Source organism: Aspergillus vadensis (assembly GCF_003184925.1).
Source record: "Aspergillus vadensis CBS 113365 unplaced genomic scaffold BO88scaffold_3, whole genome shotgun sequence".
Taxonomy (NCBI): domain Eukaryota; kingdom Fungi; phylum Ascomycota; class Eurotiomycetes; order Eurotiales; family Aspergillaceae; genus Aspergillus; species Aspergillus vadensis.
Genome location: NW_020292041.1, coordinates 383,129 through 407,164, shown reverse-complemented (window position 1 = coordinate 407,164; position 24,036 = coordinate 383,129). Strand labels below are relative to the sequence as shown.

Genomic DNA, 24,036 nt, shown 5'->3' with positions numbered 1-24,036 from the left:
CCTTTCTGTGCTTAACCGCCCCCGTCATCCCGGTTACCCTGTCCCATAGGCCTATCCGTTATCGACACCCGTCCGAACCGCGTTGCGCTCTCACCATGGCCATTCATCCGAATTTCCCATCTGAAACGAATCCCAGAGGGTCTCTCTCACCACAGCAGGCTCGCGCCATCTCCGCTTGGACTGAACAGGCAGCTGCATCCTTGGAGAGTCTGACTCTCTCGGAATCAGTACCGATCGCCGATTCGAATGTGGTCTATTCCCAGTCCACTCCTACGCGCGCAGGCGTGCGCGGCACCACAGTCTCGTTATCAATTCCCCTAGATGACCCAGTACCGACAGTGGGAAGCCCTTCCGCGCCTAAGGTCAAGGTTCTAGCCCAGCCAACCAAGGAGACCCAGGTGGCGTCGGTGAGCTTCCGGCGCCGCGAGCCGCTTCGCCGTGATAGCCTCAAGAGGCGCGAAGCCTTGTTGAAGGGAAAGGATGGTAGTCGTCGCAGACAGCGTTGGGAGAATGGTATGTCTTGACATATCGGAATCACGCCACTGGCTGGGCTTCCGCGCTTCTCCTAGGCCGGGCATGCCTTTGTCTTTGCACTCGATAGATGCTGACAGGATGTGCTTTTTGCAAAGATCGTCTTCTGAACAATCCGTGGGCTGAGCCACCTTCCTCCAAGGATTGGGATATTCAAGCCACCCACACTCGTCACGACCCTATGCCTTACTACCTTGCACCTCTCTGGGACAACCACTATGCGCATTTGGACCATAGGTCATCCCAGCAGATGGAGACCCGGACCGAGAAGCATCGTGTTCCTAAGGAGCTGCGACAGAGGCTAAAGCATGCACGTGCGGCACGTGGTATACTTCAGGATATTGAAGAAGACATCAGACAATTCATCCAGCGATGGAATGAGAAGCAAGGTTTACTGAAGCAGGAGGGTCTGGCAGACGCCCCACAGTCATCCGACAGTGAATCTGAAGACGAGATCGTGTTTGTGGGTCGAAACGGCCTGATGCATGACTCGCCTCAGAGAAGAGAACGACTGCAAAAGATGCGTGAGGCAATGAGTGCTCATCATGAGCATGATGGGCAGAAGATGGTGTTTGAGAGCCTGGTCGACGACCGGGCAGCTGGATTCGGGTAAGTGTAGAATCATCTATCCAGAGCGTCGATCCATACTTACCGTATGTTCTTCCCTTCAGTCGCTGGCTCGTCCATTCCATCGCGTCATATTACGGCTTGCACACTTGGTCTGTGACCGTCGGGGAACCTGCCCGCCGCGAGGCTTATGTTGGCTTCTATCCGCCAGCCCCAGGCAGTCGAGCAGCACCCGTATCCCCACCGGCCGGGTCGAAGGCCTGCCGTCAGGAAGCGATGATTCAACCCGGCGACGAACTGCCTCAACCGCTCTGGACGCAGGTGTGAGCAGTTGGTCGAAATGTCCTTGAACTTCTGTAACCAATTCGGGTCAACTTTCACAATTTTGCAGTTCTACAGAGCTTCGATGCGTTTGATTCACGGCGTGTGTTTCGGGCTGATTTTCATAGTATCTCTTGTAATATTGGCGTCGATGGGATGTCTACTTACTGCCTGTGGGGATATAGATCCTGTATATAAGGTAGGATAGACCAAGACCTACAATTGATTTGGGCACATAGGGAAGGTGGCGACCCGCATGAATTTGTAGAGTAAATATTTTCATGACGCGATCATCTTCACATTACTTTATCCACTGTAAGACAGAGAAGATCCCTTATCTATGATCAATCTTTTCTATGCCCTCACCTACCTACAGAATCATAGCCCCTCCCAATTCTTCAATTCTGTCTCGAATCTTCCAAGCAGAACTGGATATGGGCACATATATCGGAAGTTTACAGAAATATTGCAAGATATATGGGGGGAATTCCCACCTTCCAGCATATGCTGGATGCATAGTCCACACACCTATGTATGCCTGGACCTTAGTAGTATGGCTGGATGAACCCTTTGTTCGATCTTGAAATAGCGAAGGATGAGAGATTTCAAGATACGAAAGGCGAAGTTCAGTTTACTACTAATGGCAATGTGGTGAAGTAAGTAAAGACTTCCCTTTCAGTTCGGCTCTCAACTCACTGGCCATAAAATATCATATCAGTACGTATGGCAATTTGGTATACTTTAGTTGGTACTAATTATGCAGAGGGCAGTGAGAAATTTATATATATATATATACTTACTAGAACTACTAGTCTCGCTGTGACTAAGGATAAAACAAGCGTGGTCAATTGAGCGGATGTATTTATCATAACGAGGCTGGGGTCTAGTAGTAATATATGTAGTTGTATGTAAATATGTAGACTCAATTCCAAATTTGATGGAATTGATGAAGACACCAGTTGGTAGCCTTGGGAATTGATGGAGACTCTCATCCCCTTTTCAAACCCACAGTTGTGTGGTATGCGTAGTAGTAGTGCCGGGTGATATAGTATTTATACTACAGTGTCTAGAGTTTGATATACATATTTGCATATTTTATCTGTTTCATGATGCAGGTAAAGTTCATTCAAAAAGGGGCATGGAAAACATGGAATTCTAGACAGTGAGATTCAATGCTATTGAATATGATGTCAATCGTCAGTACAATTGCTGGAGTGAAGGCACTCAATAGACTCTCATCAGGCAGGCATGTTATGTTGATGATGTCTCCGGGTGTGACTGTGACGTATTGGTATGTACCAGCCAAGTCAATAGTAGATAGCCCCTCCTCCTCCTTCTCCATCTGTCCCGCCTTTGACATACCTGTGCTGATTCATGAATTGATGGGATGGCCAAGGCAGAAAGCCAATTGGCAATATCAGTGCCAGTGGCATTGTTGGAATCCTGTACCACCGTCAGCCGTCAGCTTACATGTTGATCTACGATACCGGTTTTAGGTCGGTCCGGTAGTTCCGGGTCTAGATGGTCTAAATGATGCTGCGATGCAGCGGGCTGTCACTGAGAGAGAAAGAGTATGGCATGGTTGCTGTTGACAGCGTGGATATTGCGTAGGGAGAGGATACGGGAGATGTTGAACACAACAATTGGGGGTGACGTATTATGCAAAGACAGTACTTCTTGTGTTGATTCTGCAACAGCAGATCACTTCAAACCTCGGGTGCATGTATGGTGCAAGGGACTGGGTATCATCTATCTGCTAGTACTACAGTGTAGTAGTAATGTGAATTGCAGCTCACTTACCTGGTTAGGAAGTATCCGCTGGATGCTTAATTTAGTAGTAGACTAACTGACTGCACTGATGCCTTGGTGTCGCTATCTCCCGTGCGCACAGTGAATTGATTGGCAAGTAACGGAAGAAAGATGATCATAATTTCAGGTGTCCATTTAAGCGACTGTGGAATGTCAAAACATCTCCGATTTTGCGATGGAGAAGGGAGAGCGAGAAGAGAGGAAATACTAGAGGCATCCATAGACAAGCGAGGCAAGGGCACTGACCGCGCCCCACTTGGGAAGCCCCATCGTTGTGGGGGTCGTCAAGGAGAGAAGCCGGAATAGGGTTCGTGTTTGAGTTTTTGGGTGGGAAAAAGACAACACAGAAGCCCCCCAAGCCCGGAATCCATCTCCCCACGTCTTCGCCTCCAAAAGTCGCCTCTTCTCACATGTAATCCCCGGTGATCTGTATATCTGAGGTGTCGCACCACCTTTGCCCTCAATTTTGCTGGCTATGTGGCGAGATTGATCGAGATGCCTGAAGGGGAAGACAGAGTGAGCAAGGGCGATTATTCATTCGGTCCGATCCGAAGAGGCGACCCCAGTCGGTTCCATGGTACTGTTTCCCACCGTTGGGTCACTAAGTACTGTATAGTCAGGCATCGATCTGATAGATGTTGTGGACTTGACTTGACCACCATTGGTATTTCCCTGGTACCTCGTTTACTTTTTACCTCCTTGTCTCCGGTGACAAAGTACTATTTTCACACTGCAAGAAAAAGAAAAAGCTAAGCAGACGAATTGTTTGTTGATAGGTTGTCGGCAATTCTCCATCCAGCGTTCGGTCAGCAATGAACATTTCCCACTCGACACCGCGGGCGAAGCACCAAGTAAGTCGCCGATTCCCTGCAGGGACAACGCCCAGTCTGCGCCGGATCGTGTCTTCCGTCGACCTTCTTGCTGCGATCTTAGCTATACGGTAGAATTCACATATAATCAGGCTTTGACTGTCTTGGGCTACGGCACCAGTCAGGAAATGTCCGCATTTGGGAGTCTCGGAGAATATCCTGGACGCACAGGAGAAAAAGGAAAAGACCTGCCGAGAAATGCCTTTGCAAGGGAAAGGTAACTCAAGATAAGCAGTATAAACCTTGTCTGGGCGATTCTAGAACCTCGTGGTCGTAGCGGTCGGAATAAGGCACGAGTCATCCCAATTAGGCTGATGATGTAGCAGCCATAGTCTGAGACATAACAATGATGCTTGGGGCTCTGTAGATGCGCATGGACTGTCTTTGCAGTTGAGGTCACTTGGTAGTAGTAGTAGTAGCACTACCGTCAGCCAAGGTCTCAAGGGCAGTTGAGTCAAGGCTGTAGGCAGAATCCTTGCTGATCAGTCAGTCTTGCCTTCGAAAGAATTGTGTACCGGCTGGATCTGCTGATTCCGAGAACAACGAGGATATTGCCAGCATCACAAGTACAGCATCACCCGCACTATTAGTGTGGGCGAGGAAGAGTAAAGCACAATCTGAAACTTTGTGCTGTAGATAAAGTTTAATGCTTCGTCCCATTTTTTTTTATTCTTCCTTTCTCTCTATTTCTTTCCTTTTCTGCTAAAAGGAACAAATTCCGATGACCAAAAAGGGTTAAAAAGAAAAAAAGGAAGCACTGGGTCAACCAACAGGAATGTGAGAGGGAGAGAGAGCAGTGAGAGATGGCCAAGTCAGTCAATCCATCAGTTGGCTGGTTGGTTCTCCGCTGGCCGACGTGGCTGCCCTCGCCAGGCGTTCATTTCCCATCCTCCATTCCGTGCTTTTTGGCCTTTGGCTCTCTTCTCTCTTCCGTTGCGACGGACTTTCTGCGCCACGCGCATTTCCCTTTCCCTCCCACTCACTTGTATGTTGGTGGGAGGATGCCGTGTGTCATCTCGGTCGCTTCATACCCTGAAACCCTCCCTTGTGCTGCAAAGCCTGGCGTCATCTGCTATGATCCACGGCCCCCTTCCACATTCTCTCCATTCATTCGCTTTCTCACCCCTCTCGGATTGTTCCAGGGCTGAGTTCAGTTCACAGCCTGATCTTGACCTCGGATTCCTGCCCGCTCTCTGTCCCGATTCACGATTACTGTTCCTATTATTATTATACACCCGTGTTTATTCTTACGCCAATTCCCTCCCCTCCAATCCCTCTCTCCCACCCTCTCTCTATCCGTTCAATCTCGCCTGTCCCTGCCGCCGAAACACCCTCCTCCTCTTCATCTGACCCAAAATTATCCTGCTCTTGGATGAATTTTGCCTCATTGTGCACTGCTTTCCCCGAAATCTCCTCACGTACGGTGTCTGAGACGGCTGGGGCTGCTTCTTGTACGGGAAAAGTTGTTTGGACCACGAGATCAGGCTATGATTGAAATACAACATATTTATCCCTACCTCATCCTGTGTGCTTGACTCGCTACCACACTCTTTGAATTTCCTCCTTCCCACCCCCTATATGCAACTTATCCCTTAAGCTTGCCTGGATTAGGATTAAAGTGCTACTGTCGGATCGGCTCGGGTATCGAAACAGTCTCTTGTCACTCTTCGACCGGCCAGAGAGATACCCAAACTATACGCCACCATCCTTGCACGCCTGCTTGGTTATTATCGCTTCACAACCTATCCGACGGCTCCCTATCACATTAGCGCCGTCATGGGATCCCATGATGCATCGTCATACCGGAATGGTTCGAGGACCGGTGGCAGTTCCAGTTCCACTAACAGTGATGTCTCGGAACGCTCGAAAAGCACGGCCCCTACGATCTACAGCGATCGACCCACTCCCCTTCACAGAGGAGGTATAGACATGGACATTTACGATGAAGAAGAAGATCCTAAAGCCTCGGTGTCGACCTACGCCTCTACCATCCCGTCGGAAGATGATCCCCCAGAGACCCCGCGCTACGAAGTAATCGACCGTCAGCTGGACGTGTTCTCAACAGATGTTGTCCCGTCCGACCCGTCGACTTTTGGGCAGCTATTCCCTTCCTCTCGACGACTCCTGATTCGACACGACGATGCGACACTCGATGGAAACATGAACCTCCGCGTCGACACGGTGGTGCCGCAAAGAGGTGGATATCAGCAAGATGTAACTTTGTTTCATCTTCGCATGTATGACCTGTTCACGCGAAAGTGCTCCTTCCGACGCTACTGTCGAGATTCTGGGCGGGAAGTGTGCCACTCAGAGCGACGGCCTGTCGCATCGAGTTCGGACAGGCATCCGGTGTTTCGACGGTCGTGGGGTAGTGTGCTGGCTAGCTTGCGGCCGGGTTCAAGTGGCCACGGATCACTGCCTAGCCACGAGCATAAGCGCCAGGACTCGGGCTATAGGTCGGCAGAAGATGATGAAGAATATTTCGAGGACAAGCACTCAGACCACAGAGGTGGCGGGGATCGCCATTTTGTGCTAACCGATAGCACTTTACTGGAATTTTCAAATTATGCTCACGTAGAGCTGAGGCGCCGAGGTGCAGGTCTCTCCAAGCGATATGAATTTGAGTACTGGTCGACACGTTACCAATGGAGACGCGAGTGCCGGAAAGATGGAGACTTGCGCGAAGTCTCCTATCACCTGGTTAACACACGCACGTCCAAGACCGTCGCTCATATCGTCCCAGAGATCCTGACCCCGATGGAGGCAGCTGAGGAGGAGAAAAAGGGAGGATGGGTTCCACCATCATCCATGTGGATCAGTGACCCGTCAGTGTATGAGAAGATGCCCGACGTCGCCGAGTAAGTAATTCAATTCACCTCTACTTAGTGTCGGGTCGCAGGTCTTTCTTTTTAGAGTTTGGGGCTGACTAGTGTACAGTGTGTTTGTTGCCACAGGCCTAATATCTTTTGTTGACGATTGCATTCGCCGCCGATGGCACACGAAGAGACCGTCCCAATTCATCCAGCCGATGCGATCAACCCTTTCGAAGAGTATTGAGCTCATGGGTCCCCGGCGATTTCTCGATGAGGTGTTCCACCGACGAGGGTCCGCATAAAGAATGATAGGCTATCGATGAAGGAAAAACGGATGGTCAAGGGCGACACGGCGGCAACACGTCATGCCATCGTGTTGTGAGGGGAAAGACCGGTTTGCAACCGGCGCAGTTTTTCATTGACAGGGGTCGCTAGCCGACCACTTGGCTCTAACGACGATAACGACCGCAAATGATGATGGGATTTTCTTTTTCCTTTTTTACTTTTTCCTATTTCTCATTGGGAATTGGCAGGGGGGGTGGTGGTTCGCATTGAATTTTGGTTGGCTCATGTGCTCTAAATTTTTCTTGTTTACTTCTTCTTGGTATTTGCGCAGCTGAGGGGAAGAGGGGGTGGTACATTTGGGCGGTTGCCGGAAGGACAGACCGGCATGATTGGCGATGATGTGTTACAGGAACCGGAGGGTCGTGCAGGTTCGGATGAGGGGAGGTGTGTGGTTGACGGTGGTGTTGGTGACGGTGGTAGTGGTGGTGGCAGTGGTGCTTGCTGGATGTAGTTTAGTAGTTACTCACTACCTAGCAGTACTTACTAGTAGTAGTAATACTAGGCAAGCAAGTGGGTGGTGGTGGTGTGAACCTGAGTTGGCTGCCTGTTTCAGCCTCACCTTTTTCTCTCTGCTGGCATCTTCCTGGTACTATTTTGAATTATGATCAGCATTGATCTTGGGGATGACGCTTGCGCATGTCAATTTAGAATGCTGCATATCTCATGAACCTAATGCCTAGCCAGCCAGCCACCTTGGACCTTTCTTTCTTAATTATTCCAGCCAGCTAGCTAGCTGTCGACTCTTGCTGTCCGGGCCGGGGAACAGGACCCGCGATTATAGTTCGTTCCTTGTCTGCCTGACTTGTTCAACCCCTGGTCTGGACCAGATCAGATGGCAAGCGAAGAGGACAACATGCATGATCTGGCTAGGCTTGAAAGGGGAAAACAATTCAAAAAAAAATATCCAAGAAGAGAGTGCTGCTGTGCTGATGAATGTACACCAGAAGAGGGAAGTGACGGCGTGGGTGGCAGCCAGGTACAACACACTCCCCGGGTACTACTAGGGATATACTAATCCAATATGTTACGGAAAAAGTGACATTATCACTGGAAACTAGATAATAACTTCTTCTATTATTCGATACCATCTTCTCTACTACCACTGCCCAGCAATCGTTCTAATACTCTACTCAACTCCATCTCCAGATGAAACTCCGCTCCAAACCACGATGATGCGGGGCAGATCGAGGCTCGTCGCCAAAAAAGAAATGCAACGGCGCGTCGAATCAACGGGCTGGTCGCCGCCTCGAAAAGCGGTTCGTGGAAACGTTCCAGCCTTCCCCGTTGTTTGGCGCGCTGGTTATCAATCTTGCTTGCTTATGCAGGTTCTTCATCACTTTCCACGATTTCCTTGCTGCTTCCAATAATCTAACAGAGAAAAAGAAAATAATTAACACAACACCCCCCGGTCTCTTTTCTCCCACCCCCTCCCCCTTCCCTTCCCCCATTAAGGTGGTTCGCAAGTAGTCGCATATTGCAAGCGAAGAGAGATTGAACTGAAATGATGCACGTATGAATGCCCAACACAATGCCAGAAGAAAGCAACGAATCATGGCATCTCAACTGCCGGAAATGGTCTGGGTCAAGCATACCCAGCTCGCTCTTCGCTGGCAATTTGTGTCTCCCTCAGAGTGATTCCGGTGCACAAGCTGGCCTTCCCAACATTGTTTTCTGTTTCCAGACCCCTGCTGAAGGTTTCGCTTCTTCCCCCTTCCGGGTTATAGTGATGCCATCGAGTAAGCTCTGGCCACCCTGGAATCTGCAGCCCCCTTCCCGATAACAAGTACCCATGCAGAGCGGCCCGGTCAATGACCGTTTCGTTCTAGGGCTGAGGGTAACCATTTGATGGGTCTAAAAATTGACAATGGCTCAAATTTTTCTGATTCGAGTCTTTTTGATGAGCTGGCACGCTGGTCTTTGGGCCCGCTTCCAATATTCTGAGTGGCCCAACTGGTCGACATAAAATTATACTCTGGCTTCGATTCGTCACTATTCGGTCTATGGGTCCCCTTCCTCCGCTTTTGGGCAACTACTAGGCCTTCTCAGGTTCCCCGTCAACCGTCCCATGCCTTCCAGAAAGAGACGGTCCTCCTTCCTGAAGAGCGTCTATGAGGCGAGTGGCTTGTTCCTACCCGATGTATACATCGTTTGCGGCACAGGAGATACAGAACTCGAGCCACGATGACCGGGAGTCCAGGCGTCCTTTCTGAGTTGTCAAACAACACTGGCTGCGAACTGGCAGATTTTCGGTTTTACCCCCTGTATCACAGCTTCATTTCTTTGTCTTGGATTATCCCCCATCAAACCCCCCCTGTCTGTCAGTAGATCTGGCCTAGGTGGAGACTAGCGGTCCTATTCCCTGTCTCCTGGCGTTTCTTCAAGGGCACACATTCAATCGGCGTGCGCCGGCCCGTTCCAGCTTGCAGCCTCAAAATGATCCGCATGTACTCCATGCAACTGGCGTTCCCTGAGTGGAGGAGGATAAGGAGGGGGAGAAATTGCTGACACTGTGCCATGTCCACATCGGCATGCATAAGCCCGTCCGTTAGGTTTGATGATTAGGTTCCGTGTTTGTCACGCCAAACTGGTCCTGCTTGCACAGTGACATTTTGGGGTTTGGGAGGGATGGCCCACAGTTTATATGACTCCCCGCTTCCCAGGTCTATCGACGCTGTTCGATTGAAAGGGCAGACCAGTTCGCAAACTCCCCCAAGCAAAGTCAAGACGAAGCAACATAGCCGGGCAAAAATTTTCTATCTTTTCATCTTGAACCCTCATTAGTCCTATTCATTTTCTACTTTGACAGATCTGACCATCCATTGGTGTTGTGTGGTCGAAAACCCCCCTTCCTATTATTTTCAATTACTCAGGGTGTGAAGTATTGTCTGCCGTGTGAGAGAGTTTTGTTCTCCAACCGTTGTGGGATATCGAACCCAATTCAGATCTGCGCTTTGATTTCTCTTTGGTGAAAACCCAAAGCCAGTCATTCTTCTCAATTGTTTTCTCTACTACGAAAACACACACACACACACATCCTTCATCATGGCTACCAAGACTTCGCAGGCCGCAAAGGAAAGCAAGATATGGCAGGACAGACTTAAAAGTATGCCCCACTCCGCTGCAATAATCTTCCTCTCTGCACTTTCGACTTAGCCGTTACGGCGGCCCCCTTCTTCGTCCAAGTCAACTAACCCTGATTCCCTCGCAAAGTATACTGCCTGGAGAACAAATTGGAGGAGCCGTTTTACAATTACGAATCTGATCGTCGAGGTGAGAAGCCCTTCCTTCCTTTCCACCCCCAAGCCGTCAACCCTCCTGATTACCCCTCGTTGTTGGGAGTTCCTTGTCCTTTCCTTGCCCCTCACTGCTTGCTGTTGCCCACAGTGTGCCTGTGATGGCGAAGCTAAGCTCTGCTTCACCGACATTTGAGCCTCCTCATTTCAAGCAAAAGGTCTGGTTATACTGACGGATGTGTCGCTGTTCAGGAGGTCGCACAGCTTGGACCTCCAAGGTCACCGTTCGGCACCATGTCCCGGGAGTCCCGTGGACGATTCCGGGACGATACTTCTTCGATGGTGATAACAATGCCCGAGAAGATGCTGCTGAGGTCGCTTGGAGGAAGTTGACCAACAACCCTTGATGTTCGTCGAGAGGCTGTATTTCTAGATCTTGTCTGGATGTTCACCGGGAGAATGACTCATGTCTCTCTCCTCTCCTTCCCTCTCGTCTATTCCGGTTCTTTTATGATTATTTTATTTCTACGCCCAGTTTGCTTGTTATGTACGACGCCATCCGGATTGATGCCTACTCCTCGGGTCTCGCAGATATGTACAACACTTCGGATGTCGACAATTGACCTTTCCCTCTTCGTTCTCGAGACTTGTTTGCTCTTCCCCCGCTCGATTCCTTTGATTATTTTTCAACGCAGAATGGCACGACAACGGTATGGGGTGGATTGTGGACATGGGCGAGGCTCACTTCCTGCGGGAAGAAGGTTACCGTTGAGCGGATGAACCTTGGCCCCTGTCTGTTCTGCAGTGTGCCCTTGCCGGAGTCGGCTCGGATGGTCCGGTCATATTGATTTGATTCAATCCGCAGGCGGCGAGCGCATTTGACAGTTCTGTTGTCATCTGCGCCAGTTCTTTAAATCCGACAGTCGGGCCCCGAACGAATGCTTTAGGACGACAGAACAGATTCGTGCGATGTGCGAGCTTTTTTGACAGTTTGACCGAGTCAGTTTTGAGGCCTTTATTCTCTTTCCTCCTTCATCATGGTAGCGGTTCATGCTGCCGGTCTTTTTTTTATCTGTTACTTTCCCTTCCTATGCCCGCTTGGTCATGAAGCAGAGAGGCCCCCATCGCCCATGCATACTGGACAAGCGATCGTCAGTGCAGGGCAGAAGCGACTTGCTGTGCGATAACTGAATGCTGGCAGGGGAGGGTGGGAATTTGACAAAACAACAAGAAAAGAAAAGGAAAAAGAAAAAAATATTTCTCTTTTTTTCCTTTTTAGTTCTCACAGCGTTTATGGGCGGAGTTGAGGGAACTTCTCGGGAATTGTTTTCTTTTCATCTATTCCAGACCGTTGTGTCTTTCTTATTTTTGGCGACAGTGCCTGGTTGGGAATAGCCCCTCCATGAATTGGTGTAGAGACTAATGTCTGCCGGGGTTCATTTTTCTTATTTTTTATTTTCACAGTTATCCCATCTACTTTTGAATGAAGTCATGCTATCAATCTAAATTTTTGGTTTATTTTTCTATTTGGGAGCCGAGCAGTTCCTCAAGACCAGCCCAGTCAATCAGTCAGTCAGCGCTAAAGTGAAGAAAAGAAAAGTGGGAGACCCTCAGGTCCCACCGCCAGTTCGGGAGTTTTGTCAGACGCGGAAATATCCACAGCACCCAAACCCCTGGGATGCCAGGCCTGGATAGTGCTTAGCGGGTGGTGTTCAATAGTGGTTGCTGTTCCTATAACCCTCCAGGAGAAGGGAGGAAACCTTACTTTTTCTTACCTACTGGATATTGGCAAACCAGACCTCTGGTTTAGCAACCCGTCATGGCCCTGAGCTTAACCTTATTTCCTTCACGTGTTGTGCCCGCCCGCCCGCCAGTCTCTCCGGTTCCATGGTTCGCATGCCAATCATTCATTTATTATTCTCCGTGGGACCCGCGCACCCTTCACACCATACGGTAGATGGCAATGAGGTATGGTTTGCCATGGTGTCTACTATCTACTTTGGGAGACATTTTTCTCTGCAGAATTGGGGCACGGTTGCTCCAATTGGCATCCACCGGATCACTTGTTTTTGAGTTGGTGAGAACTAACTGCCTTTTTCTTTCTAGTCCCTTTTGCTTTTTTTCTTTTTCGCACTAGCATGACTCGTTCACCGTCCTACCTCGAGAGACTTGGCCACGAATTACTCGGATTGCACAATTGGCGACTGAGTGGTGGAATATATCTGAGGAATACCTGGCAAGTAATGTGGTAGATATGAACAATTGTTGCTGGTGAGTATGTGTCTCCAATACAGGAACTCTAACCAGATTGACAGAATCATCCTAACTTCAATTATATACTATTCATGATATACTAACCTGACAATTAGCACGCAGTCAATCCATCAATAAGCAAACCTTTCACCACCCTTGGTCGCCTTGTTCCTCCATCCATAATACAGTCGCAGCAGAATACACCCCACCGTGACCATCAGCAGCAGCGCCGCATTCGTCCAATGTCCCGTCGGATAACCCTTCTTCTCCTCGTCGGATTTGTATATCCATACCCCTACGATTTGTCCCGGCGCCCCGAATGACACGTTCAATGCAATAGCTAGGCCGGTCCCTGCTGTGGAGCGGATATTGGCAGACAGCCAGCCGAGTAAGGGCGGAATGCAGGCGAAGGAGCCGCTTGCTGCGACTACGAGACATCCGTATCGGTGCTGTTGTGGGAATTAGTGGATGATCTGGATAATGGCTGGATTGGGTTGAATGCTTGCGCGTACCAAGTATGCGTCTGCGGGAAGAACGGCAGATGCGAGGAAACCCATGGCTCCGATAAAGGCAAAGAGGGCGGAGTGCAGACCACGGCTGTGTTTCGGTTCATATATCAGTATCGCCCTGGTCTGAAGCAGGTGACTACATACCTGTTGAAGTGGTCGGCGGACCATGCGACGACTGTAGTTACCACATAGGCAGCAGCCCATGGCGGTACTGTCATGAGCTGGGCCCGCAAATCCGCATACCCAAGGCCACTGACGATGGCAGGGGTGAAGAGGGAAAGACTGGAGAAGGGGGTCGAGATGCCGAAATAAACCTATACCAGCATTGTTAGGGTCTGTCGCTGATATGCACTGGGAGAACTAACTATATAATGCGCGTATAGTCTCCAATCCGTCAGGATCTCCTTTGCCTCTTCCCAGCTCATAGCCTTCGCCGCTCCATGAGAGCCTTCCTCTTTCAATCGGTGGATAGCAAGATCCTTCTCTTCCGGGCTGAGCCACGACGCCGACTCGGGATAGTCAGGGAGGAAGAACCAGACGAGAAAGGCCGAGGCGCACGATGGAGCGCCTTCGATGATGAACAGCCATCGCCATGCTGATAGCCCGCGGACCTCGTTCATATGTCCTACGCCATAGGCAATGGCACCGCCGAAAGCACCCGCGAGGGTGGCGGATGCTAGGATGAGAGCAACGCGCATGGACCTCTCTGAATTCCGATACCAGAAGGTCAGGTAGTAGACGAGCCCGGGGAAAAGGCCGGCCTCCGTGGCTGTCATGTCAGGGTCAGCAGGTTCTAAAGAAGTCGATGTTCAATCTATTACCTCCGAGCAGGAATCGAATACCAGTCACCTGGGAGAAATTGTGCGATCCGCCCAAGCCCATTGTGGTAGCTCCCCAGGACAGCATGAGGAATCCGATCCATCTCTGTTCTCGTTAGCGTTGCTCTGACCGGAATGGGTGTGACTTACGCTGGGCTTCAACTTCTTGAGCAGATAATTGGAGGGCACTTCGAACAGCGCATACGCGATTAAGAACACCATGAGCGCGACACTGCATCATTAGCAGTCGTCCAGTCAACTTGACAGCAGAGGTACCTACGTGTACTGGTACGAAGTCATATGTGTCTCCGAGAGGAGATCATTGCCGGTGTCTTGGTTGAGGATTTTGGCATTTCCTGGTCCGTCAGTATACTTTGCTGCATGCCCTAGGGTGTCAATTACCTATGTTGGAACGATCCAGATAGCAGAGAAGATAGATGCTTGCGCAGAGTGGCACAATCCGCAGGTCTTGCTTCCAGACCAGGGCTTTCTCGCGAGTGCTGAGATCTATCCCAGCGTAGCTCTCTTGCGTTACCTGGATTGCCATTAGAAGACTGTGATTTGATTAGGAGAGCTAGAAAGCCCACCTGCGGAGCAACCTCAACATCCTGCACGCTCTCAGCGTGGTCCAAGTTCTTTTCCCCACTCATTGTGGTGTCTTGAGCGAGACAGGTCTGTCGTGAAGCTCAACAATGGTGAATCAGTAGCAGCACCCCTTAACGCAATAGATCACCACGTAAATCTCCGTGACTCGACCGTGCGTCAGAGGGAGACAGACAGGAAAAGAGAGTGCAGAAAACTCCACGCCAGAAGACCGACAGACCGGCTGACTCCAACTCAGTCCAGCTTGGCTAGCCCCGAACCGGAGGCAGACCGCCATCCCCAAAGGCTACTTAAGCTGCATGGCTGCTTGCTAGTGGCTGATCGGCAAAATTGGCTCAGTTGAGCGGAAGTTCCTTTTGCTGCGGGCGAGTCAGTCGGGTATGCAAGGTTTGTTTGCCATTGATTGATTGGAAGGATAGAATTGGGCTGTAATCTTTCATTTTCTTGAGCAGGTGAGAATGCACTCGTAGGTAGATGTGGGGATGTCCTGGACTGTCATGAAGATGAGAAAAGATCGTCTTCTCCAGGGAATCCTCCGCAGGGACCGGCAATACTATGGAATGGGGGAGACGGAGTAAATGCGGGGAAGATGTCTGTATTGTAATTCTGTATAGTCGTGACAGCATTCCTGGTATAATACCATTCGATGCAAAACATACAAACCATGCAAACACCACTGATATTGATCCAAGACAAGAAAGACAAAAAGAGTCGCTGACAGACAGAGAATGCCATGCTTCTGGGTATTTCATGAATGTATGCTCGAGTCACCGCACAGAACCGGATAAGAAGCTGCCGCCCAGGCGCGATACTATCCACCACCCCTGCAACCCTATATAAATCGGCAACAACATCAAGCCTTGCCCGCATCATCCCCTCTTCAGCTCCAGCTCCAGCTCCGAGCGGGGCTCCTACTATCGCAACCATGTCGACTGCCACGACCACCACTCCTACGCGCAAACCCATGCCTTCGGCATTGACTTTTGACTTACATGCCAAGTGTTCAGTATGCTCGCTACGCCAATCTGGTTGAGAATCTCATCGTATGCTGACTACTATCTATACCTAGACAACAAAAGCACGCGCCAGTACCCTCCGCCTCCCCCATGGCGATGTCCCCCTCCCTATCTTCATGCCCGTCGCAACCCAGGCCTCCCTGAAGGGCTTGACGTACGACCAGCTCCGCCAGACGGGATGCCAGCTCTGTCTGAATAATACCTACCACCTTGGATTGAAACCCGGACAGGCGGTGCTGGATGCCGTAGGCGGGGCGCATAAGTTGCAGGGATGGGATCGGAATATTCTCACGGATAGTGGAGGGTGCGCTTGATATCGCCTATACCTCCGTGATGATCGGATCAACTGACGGAGACAGATTCCAAATGGTGTCCTTGCTTAAACTTGCGACTGTTACGGAGGAGGGTGTACGGTTCTTGAGTCCTCATGATGGCACACCGATGTTCGTTATCCCCTTTTTTGGGGGGTAGGCTGTGTTTGTGGTTGGAGATAAGCTAATGGTAGTTTTGAAGGCTGCTCACCCCCGAACATTCCATCTCGTTACAGAATTCGATCGGATCTGATATTATCATGCAATTGGACGACGTGATCGCGACCACTTCGCCGGACCAGGCGAGAATCTATGAAGCCATGGAGCGTTCTGTTCGCTGGTTGGATCGTTGTATTGATGCACATAAGTACCCGGAGAGACAGAATCTGTTTTGCATTATCCAGGGTGGACTGGATTTGGAGATGCGGAAACAATGCTGCGAGGAGATGGTGGCGCGAGATACACCGGGAATTGCCATTGGTGGTCTTTCGGGTGGTGAGGCGAAGGAGGATTTTTGTAGGGTGTATGTTGTATCCTTTGTCTGTGTGGATTTGGGCTAATAGGTCAGGGTGGATACTTGCACGGGACTGCTTCCGGAGAAGAAGCCGCGATATGTGATGGGCGTGGTAGGTTGTTCGGTTCAGAGGGTGTATGTGCAGGCTGACCTGGTTAGGGCTATCCGGAGGACTTGATCATGGGAGTTGCGCTCGGCGCAGACATGTTTGATTGTGTCTGGCCGACACGGACGGCTGTACGTTTTAACCCCCTTCTGATGTACCTTGACTGATTCATTTAGCGCTTCGGCAACGCCGTGGTCCCGACAGGGACATTGAACCTGCGCCACCGGTCTTTCGCAGAGGACTTCGGGCCGGTGCAGGAGGGCTGCACCTGCAGCATCTGTCTCCCGAAGGAGCAGGGTGGACTGGGCATTACGCGGGCATATCTGCACCATTTGGCGGCTAAGGAAACCGTGGGAGCACATCTGTAAGTTGGCATTCCAGAGTGTGTATGGTATGATGTGTACTAATGAACAGGCTTACGATGCACAACGTGCACTATCTGCTGTCGCTGATGGGATCGGCGCGACAGGCCATCATAGAGGACCGGTTCCCGGCGTTTTTGCGCGACTTCTTTGGGAAGTTGTATGGAGAGAAGACGAATTACCCGGAGTGGGTAGTTACAGCACTGCGGGGAGTGGGAGTAGATTTGATGGAGTAAGATACCAGATACCAGATAAACAGAGTCGTATGCTACTGTTCCATCTCTAAGATCTATACTTTGTACCTCCGAGATCGGATATTACACCCGACGACACGGTCACATGACCACGTGGCGCGTCGCGGGCGCGTCAATCCATCATTTACTCCTCCATCCCACTTCACCCCAGACACATTCTACACATCACTTATACCCCATACCAAGATACCACAACACACAAAACACAAAACATTAAGAAGCCACCATAGGGAACTATACAAAATGGCGCCCTCAGCCGAAACCCTCCCCACACAGGAGTCAACTCCCCAACCCACCACCACCACCACTACCACTCCCCAGCCTATTCCCCACGACCCAACCCACGAAGAACACCAATACCTGAACCTAATCCGCCGCATCCTCGCAGAAGGCGAGCACCGCCCGGACCGCACCGGCACCGGCACACGCTCAATCTTCGCCCCTCCACAGATGCGCTTCTCTCTCTCCAAACCCTCCACCACCTCAGAAGAAGAACCATACACCCCGATCCTCCCCCTCCTGACCACCAAACGGGTCTTCCTGCGCGCCGTCCTCGCCGAACTCCTCTGGTTCATCTCCGGCACAACCTCCTCCGTGCCCCTCAGCGAAGCGGGGATCAAGATCTGGGACGGCAACGGCTCGCGCGAATACCTGGACAAAGTAGGTCTCTCGCACCGGGAAGTGGGCGACTTGGGTCCCGTGTACGGCTTCCAATGGAGACATTTCGGGGCGGAATACGTCGACGCCAAGACAGATTATACCGGTCAGGGTGTGGATCAGTTAGCGGAGGTGGTGAAGAAGTTGAAGGAGAATCCGTTCGATCGGAGGATTATCATGTCGGCGTGGAATCCGAAGGATATGAGGATTATGGCTCTGCCGCCTTGTCATATGTTTGCGCAGTTTTATGTTAGGTTTCCGGATGCGAAGAGGGATGAAACCGGGGTGGTTAGGGATGGGGAGTGGGGGAAGGGCCATTTGGATTGTTTGTTGTATCAGAGGAGTGCGGATATGGGACTTGGTGTGCCGTTTAATATTGCTTCTTATGCGTTGTTGACGCATTTGTTGGCTCATGCGGTTGATATGGTTCCCGGGACATTGGTGCATACCTTGGGTGATGCTCATGTTTATTTGGATCATGTGGAGGCGTTGAAGGAGCAGATTGAGCGTGAGCCGGTGGCGTTTCCGGAGGTGAGGATTAAGAGGGGGGATAGGGGTAGTGGGGTTGTGGATGGGTGGAAGGAGGAGGAATTTGAGGTCATTGGGTATAAGCCGCATAAGGCGATCAAGATGAAGATGAGCGTTTAGCTGATACTATACTACAGCGTATATAGAGTTAAGAAGACAGTGATAGATGAATATGTTTAAATAGCAAGCAAAGCAAACAAGGGTATATACTCTACATTTCCCCCTCTACACCACCATATCCCTCCGGGGGAATTCCTATAAAATAACCCCCGCCCCCCTCAACAACACAACCGTATCCCCAGACTTCACCTTCGCACCCACACTCTCCCCAAACTCCAAAAACACTCCCCCCTCTACATGAAACACCCTCAACTTCTCCTCCTCCCCTCCCCCGCGATTATTCACATTCTCTACCTGCAACCGTCTCGCCGCATCATCCAACACCCTCCCCACCTTCCACCTCTCATCGAAGAAAAAGTCTCCCCTGGGCGGATCCGTCGCCGGCTTATTCGTCGTCTCGCTCGTCCCCACAACATGTAGATAGATCCGTTTGTCGCTGGGAATGTTGTTCTCTCCTTTGGCGGTGCGTTTCATGCTGTTCAGTTGCACTGCGCGGCTGGGTGGTTTCCTCCCACTACCACTACCACCACTACCACTGGTAGATGAAGAGGAAGAAGAGGAAGGTTTATTCCCCCAAGCGCGCAACTTCCCAAACATCGACTTCAACGTATCCGTCCCTCCACCTACTCCCCCCGCATTCCCTCCCCTACCACCATTCCTACCATTAATAGAAACAGGCCGACAATCATGCCCCTCCCTCAACCGATGTCTGAGACAATACTCCTTCCGACACTGATCACACCGCACACCAGGGTCAGTGAGAGTATTAATGAGTGTTTTGCATGAGATATGCGCGCATTGATCTGCGGTGTATATATTGGGTTTCTGTTGTTGCGTGGTTGTGGATGTAGAGGTTGTTGTTGTGGACGGTGAGGGTGAAATTCGGGCATTCGGGCATTTATGCGCCGTTTCGGTCCGGTGCTCTAGACAATATGTCCCCTTGCAGGAGGGGCAGCGGAATGGGAGGAAGTCGAGTTGGTTGCAGGTTGGGAGGGAGCAGTGGGAGCCGATGGCGTCGAGGTCGGCGTCTGCTGCTGCTGTTGCTGCTGTTGTTGATGATGAGGTGGTTTGGTTGGGGGTGGGTATTGGGGACATTTTTGGTGGTTTTTCTGGGTATGGTTGGTTGAGAGTGGGAGGTAGGGAGGGGAAAGGTGAGAGTTGAGATATATGGAGGGAAGAATACTCCGTAGATCGAAAAGAGTAAGTAAATGTTTAATAATGTTCTTTCAGGCAGATGCTGGAAGCGCCTGGCGGCGGGAGTCATGCGGAGAGAGAAAGAGAGGCAAATGACTCAGCGTGGCGGTGCACAACTTTATCTGATCGGATCGGAGATTGCTCGGAGATATGTGCAGCATTCAATCGATTAATTATTCTGCTAATTTTAATTCTTTCTGACATAGAGAGGAAAGAAGGAATGACATGGAAAACTCCAACACGAGGGGTATATCAAACAAATATCACAAGTATCAAGTCCAACACAAGGAAAATCAATGAGTGAATCACAACGATAATTAAGTATTACCTCCCTTCCCCTCCTCCCCCTGCTCATCCCTCCGTACGGCCTCCGCAAATGGTATCACCCCGCTTGACATCATCACCGGCAATCCGTCCCGCGCCAGTGTCATTCCGGGAGGTGAATACAATGCCGATGGCGGACGCCCTGGTGTCAATGGCGGCGACATGACCATGCTAGCTGCAGCCTCGGGCTCACTTCTGTCCCAGCCGTTGGTGGTACTGCTTTCAACTTTGCTCACGGACGGTGGTGACGAGGTCACAGGCGTAACAATCGATGGCTCGTCCTTGACTTCTGTCTCTGGTTGAACTGCCACTGGTGCAGGCTTCGCTGCAGACCGGGCCGCCTTTGAAGCCGAGCTCAGTGCCCGACCAGCGGGCTTGCGAGGCGACTTGGGGGTCTGCGTCTGCGTTTGCGTCTTTGAACTGGCCTTGGAGGCTGCGCGCTTCCGCTCTTCCGCTGCTCGTCTCTCTCTTTCTCTCTCCCTGGCTGCGTTCTCTTCTGGCGATGGGACCTTCAACTTAATATGCAGCTTGCGTACCCCGGCTGTCAGACTGTCCAGATCATCTTGGGTCCCATCAGGATTCGGCGACCCTTCGCTTTCAGCGGAAAGAAAAGCCGGCGGCACCCGCGGCACAGGGGGCGTATTCGGACTTGAGGATAGTCGAGGTGTGCTGGATTGTGAAGTACTGGTCTTGCGCACCGCGGCACTCGACGCGGGTCTGGGCCCGGTCGGCTCTGGCGTCGATACTGCTGACCCGGCTCCTGCGCTCTTCCTGCGGGCCACGCGACCGGGTGTCTGTACTGCGGAAGCTATGTCTGGCGCTGCGTCGATGGTGGTTCTCCGACTGCCACGAGCTGCAGGGCGCTTGACTGTCTCGGTCGGAGGCGAGGCAGGCAGCGAGGGCTTGGGCTTTCGCACACGGAGCTTCATCCGGCTGTCTTCTGCGGTCGACGCCGTCGCTGTAGCTGTAGTTGTAGCCGCAGCTGCAGCTGCAGCTGCAACCGCAGCCGTGGTCGCGCTTGTGGAGGCTGCATCCGCTGCTGTCTGACGCTCCCGTCGCAGGCGCGATGCCTCGGCATTGAGCTCTTCTGGTCGACAGCTCGTCGTCTGCCGACCGGTCGGGACCAGGACCTTGCATAGCTCATGCGTGGCCGTCGCCCAGCCGACTGGCGGGGGTGGAGACGGTACTTCCGGCTCTGGGCTTGAGTGCGAACCGGTCGACCTGCGGTCTCGCGGGGGATTGACCACTTTGGCAGAAAATGACTGCGTTGTGGTCAAGTAGGTCGGTACAGCCTTCTCCCGGGGCTTGACAGGTGCTGCCGGTGAATAAACCAGCGCCTCCAGTTCCTCCAGCACGCCTGGTGACCACCACTCACTGTTGTACATCGGTTCAGTCACCGACCGCCCCTCTGCCGAATCAGACAGGCCCAGACGATCTGTCATTTCTGACGCGAGACGATCAATCTGCCGCTCATCCAGATCATGGGCGCTGCCCTTTGCATCTCCCAGCCCAGACAAATGACTGAGTACACCGCTGGTTAATGCACGATTGCTGTAGCCGCCCTCGAGAACACTGATGATCCGCCCATCCGTCCCCAGGCCCTCCTCGTTCGCCATCCGCACCACGTCGGCCGTGAACCTGGCATAAAACTCGGTGGGCACATTTACCTGGTGGCGCTGCATGCCGGCGCCCTCCCACTCACTCGCGTCAAACCCGGCTGAAATAAAGATGGCTGCCTTCGGCGGAGGTCCATTGGGCGTGTTGGCCAGACGTTCGGTATGCATGCGCAGGAATGCACGCGCCTTGTCGATCAGCACAGTGTACTTGGCAGCATACAGGTCCCAAAATTCTTTGTCCGACTTCCACGGCTCTAGATGCACGTTCCAGATGGACTGGCCATGGGCCTTGTCAATACACACACTCGCGTTGCGCACCTTTTCCGGCTCCCCCATTTCGCACGGATAGGAATTGATGTCGTGCAGACTAAAGTATCCCACCATGGTCTTTCGATGAGGGGCCGCATTCCGCGGCGCAGTCACCGCTTTGTGATTCTGCTGCCAGGCGATATCTTGCGATCCGTCTCCATGATGCAGATCAAAGTCGAGAATGGCGGCATGGGTCAAGCCATGAGTCATGGCCGCGTACGAGATGCCCACATGGACGTTGTTAATCCAGCAGAACCCTGACGGATGACCTGCGGAACAATGATGACCGGGCGGGCGGATGCAGACGAACGCTCGCTTGGTTGGGCCCGGACCCATGACCGCGTCCACGCCGTCACTGACACCTCCCAAGGCGCCTTCGAACGCGCTCAAGGATTCCGAGCACAAGTAGAGGTCTCCTTCGTGAAAGGCAGGTGCATTGGTGGCGGCGCTGTCCTTGCCGGCGCTGCGAGGGCGGACCAACTCCTTGCCGTTCAACGCAAGCCGGGATTCGGCTGCATCGCACATGGTCTTTAGGTCCTCCATCCACTTGGACCCATGCACATGCGTGACAGCAGGCGAGCTGAGCGACAGAGTCCGCGCCGTCTTGCGAATCTGGAATGGCGGCACCGGCAGCTGCTGCGGATTGAGATCAGGATGAGGAGCGAATGTGCCTCCTGCATGCCGCCGGGCCAGTCGAACATATGCGGCCGAAATGCCCAGCACACTGGCCTGGATGCGCTCGGGGCGCTCGACGATAGAGTTAAGCGCCGCGCGGGAGGTTCGCGGGCGCGAGAAGCGATGGCCATAACACGCATCATGGACGAGCACGAGTGTCTGCGACTGTGGCTTTGCGGACTGATGCCAGGCCACTTCTTTGCGAAAGGACTCTGCTGCGATGGATGCTGCTGCAGCTGCAGCGACAGAATGCTCCGCCGACGCTGTCCGATGAGCCTTCTTGGCCATGTTTGGGTGGGGGGCGGACGCGCTCGTCGGGGAGGTGCCGAACGAGGATGAAGAGTGTCGGGATAAGCTGGGGCGGGGTGAAGTGGACGCTCCACGGTTAGAACGTAGCGACGCGGTGGATGAGCGTTTCTTCAGGCTGGGGGAGGACTTGCGACGCTCATCGGCCAAGGAGCTGGAGCTGGGGATGCGACGAGGGGTGGGATGCGCCTGGGTCACGACAGCACGCGCGGGGGGATCGGAGGGCGATAACAGGGCGGCTGACGAGAGTCCAGGAGATGAGGGAGGCAGGGACATGGCGTGTAGAGAGGGATAGCTTAGTCTCTGAGTTGAGGCAGTCACGTCGTCTGTAGACAGCGGGGGCTCGGTTGCTGGGGGGGATGAAGCCGCAGTGAATGAGGTGGGCTCATGGCGCTTGGAGGGGTCCATATTGGGCCCATCGGGGGGTTGCTCAGTGGATGTTCTGTAGGTGGAGTAGAGAGGTAATTTGGATTGGTGGAATTATAGAATTATAGAAACTAGATAGAAATAAAAGAGAAATATAATGCGACAAGGGTTGGTAGATGGGGAGGGAGTTGAATACTCAGGGATAGATAGGGAGGACGAGGAGGAGGGGGGAAGGAGGGAGAGAGAAGAGAGGAAGAGAGACAGAGAGAGAAAGGGAAAGGGAGGCAGACAAGATAACAACAAGCACGGGAACTCAAACCCAATTCCCTCCCTCCATAAGTCAATCAATCAATTTGCATTCCATCAAATCAATCAATGCAATGCAGGGTTTCCCCTCATTCTTCAAGCTTCAACAATCAAGCTTCCAACTTTCCAGGTTCAGGGGCCGGCGATCCATCCGGGATTGCGCTCCACTTGGCCTCTCTACTTTAATCTCTACTTCTACTGGAGATACTACTGCTGCATCTAAAGCAGTCCTTCCAAGGGTGTCTTGCAGGAACTTGTCGAGAATGTGACCCATCATCCCTGACCGGGGCCAATGTGGTCTCCAATAATCACTGGTCAGACAATAGTCGATCGTCTTATTGCTGCCCCCAAATAATCCATGCATCATCCGGGGTTCGCGCATCACAATCAGATCGTTCCCG

At 52.0% G+C, this 24,036-nt stretch overlaps 9 protein-coding genes across 9 annotated transcripts; 6 read left to right on the top strand and 3 right to left on the bottom strand.

Annotated features, from left to right (window-relative positions):
- Positions 1–95: 95 nt before the first annotated feature.
- BO88DRAFT_332377 (uncharacterized protein) lies at positions 96–1,425 on the top strand (the record flags this gene model as incomplete). The annotated part of the gene is made up of 3 exons (XM_025702720.1): positions 96–513; positions 630–1,140; positions 1,203–1,425. The coding sequence occupies 3 exons, from the start codon at positions 96–98 to the stop codon at positions 1,423–1,425; spliced, it is 1,152 nt and encodes a 383-aa protein (XP_025566381.1).
- A 2,161-nt stretch (positions 1,426–3,586) lies between these two features.
- On the top strand, positions 3,587–4,100 carry BO88DRAFT_165907 (uncharacterized protein). Its single transcript, XM_025701621.1, has one exon. It carries the CDS (start codon positions 3,724–3,726, stop codon positions 3,979–3,981), a length of 258 nt encoding a protein of 85 aa, XP_025566380.1. The 5' UTR covers positions 3,587–3,723; the 3' UTR covers positions 3,982–4,100.
- A 1,560-nt stretch (positions 4,101–5,660) lies between these two features.
- On the top strand, positions 5,661–7,275 carry BO88DRAFT_165911 (uncharacterized protein). The gene has a single exon (XM_025701622.1). It carries the CDS (start codon positions 5,874–5,876, stop codon positions 6,957–6,959), a length of 1,086 nt encoding a protein of 361 aa, XP_025566379.1. The 5' UTR covers positions 5,661–5,873; the 3' UTR covers positions 6,960–7,275.
- A 3,022-nt stretch (positions 7,276–10,297) lies between these two features.
- BO88DRAFT_449986 (uncharacterized protein) lies at positions 10,298–10,895 on the top strand (the record flags this gene model as incomplete). Its single annotated transcript, XM_025710535.1, has 3 exons — positions 10,298–10,358; positions 10,466–10,525; positions 10,741–10,895. 3 exons carry the CDS (start codon positions 10,298–10,300, stop codon positions 10,893–10,895), a joined length of 276 nt encoding a protein of 91 aa, XP_025566378.1.
- A 1,934-nt stretch (positions 10,896–12,829) lies between these two features.
- Positions 12,830–15,160, bottom strand: BO88DRAFT_401723 (putative MFS transporter). Its single transcript, XM_025705913.1, has 9 exons — positions 14,656–15,160; positions 14,471–14,603; positions 14,349–14,424; positions 14,219–14,300; positions 14,072–14,174; positions 13,616–14,019; positions 13,395–13,564; positions 13,254–13,338; positions 12,830–13,190 (listed from the first exon to the last, which is right to left on the bottom strand). The coding sequence occupies exons 1-9, from the start codon at positions 14,716–14,718 to the stop codon at positions 12,873–12,875; spliced, it is 1,434 nt and encodes a 477-aa protein (XP_025566377.1). The 5' UTR covers positions 14,719–15,160; the 3' UTR covers positions 12,830–12,872.
- Positions 15,161–15,596: 436 nt separating this feature from the next.
- On the top strand, positions 15,597–17,216 carry BO88DRAFT_449984 (tRNA-ribosyltransferase family protein; the record flags this gene model as incomplete). Its single annotated transcript, XM_025710534.1, has 8 exons — positions 15,597–15,677; positions 15,741–15,991; positions 16,047–16,130; positions 16,201–16,521; positions 16,567–16,624; positions 16,672–16,749; positions 16,795–16,982; positions 17,033–17,216. 8 exons carry the CDS (start codon positions 15,597–15,599, stop codon positions 17,214–17,216), a joined length of 1,245 nt encoding a protein of 414 aa, XP_025566376.1.
- Positions 17,217–17,342: 126 nt separating this feature from the next.
- On the top strand, positions 17,343–18,732 carry BO88DRAFT_165735 (thymidylate synthase). Its single transcript, XM_025701620.1, has one exon. It carries the CDS (start codon positions 17,478–17,480, stop codon positions 18,537–18,539), a length of 1,062 nt encoding a protein of 353 aa, XP_025566375.1. The 5' UTR covers positions 17,343–17,477; the 3' UTR covers positions 18,540–18,732.
- Positions 18,444–19,653, bottom strand: BO88DRAFT_441200 (AN1-type zinc finger protein). The gene has a single exon (XM_025709855.1). The coding sequence runs from the start codon at positions 19,632–19,634 to the stop codon at positions 18,675–18,677; it is 960 nt and encodes a 319-aa protein (XP_025566374.1). The 5' UTR covers positions 19,635–19,653; the 3' UTR covers positions 18,444–18,674.
- Positions 19,654–19,838: 185 nt separating this feature from the next.
- On the bottom strand, positions 19,839–23,559 carry BO88DRAFT_401720 (histone deacetylase hosB). Its single transcript, XM_025705912.1, has one exon. The coding sequence runs from the start codon at positions 23,369–23,371 to the stop codon at positions 20,051–20,053; it is 3,321 nt and encodes a 1,106-aa protein (XP_025566373.1). The 5' UTR covers positions 23,372–23,559; the 3' UTR covers positions 19,839–20,050.
- Positions 23,560–24,036: the final 477 nt, after the last annotated feature.

Coding starts and splice junctions, on each gene's coding strand:
- BO88DRAFT_165907 (XM_025701621.1), top strand. CDS start 3,724: ATGCCTGAAGGGGAAGACAGAGTGAGCAAGGGCGATTATTCATTCGGT.
- BO88DRAFT_165911 (XM_025701622.1), top strand. CDS start 5,874: ATGGGATCCCATGATGCATCGTCATACCGGAATGGTTCGAGGACCGGT.
- BO88DRAFT_401723 (XM_025705913.1), bottom strand. CDS start 14,718: ATGAGTGGGGAAAAGAACTTGGACCACGCTGAGAGCGTGCAGGATGTT. Junction 14,020..14,071: donor TATTCGATTCCTGCTCGGAG/GTAATAGATTGA, acceptor CTGACATGACAG/CCACGGAGGCCGGCCTTTTC. Junction 13,191..13,253: donor TTCCCGCAGACGCATACTTG/GTACGCGCAAGC, acceptor TTCCCACAACAG/CACCGATACGGATGTCTCGT.
- BO88DRAFT_165735 (XM_025701620.1), top strand. CDS start 17,478: ATGGCGCCCTCAGCCGAAACCCTCCCCACACAGGAGTCAACTCCCCAA.
- BO88DRAFT_441200 (XM_025709855.1), bottom strand. CDS start 19,634: ATGTCCCCAATACCCACCCCCAACCAAACCACCTCATCATCAACAACA.
- BO88DRAFT_401720 (XM_025705912.1), bottom strand. CDS start 23,371: ATGGACCCCTCCAAGCGCCATGAGCCCACCTCATTCACTGCGGCTTCA.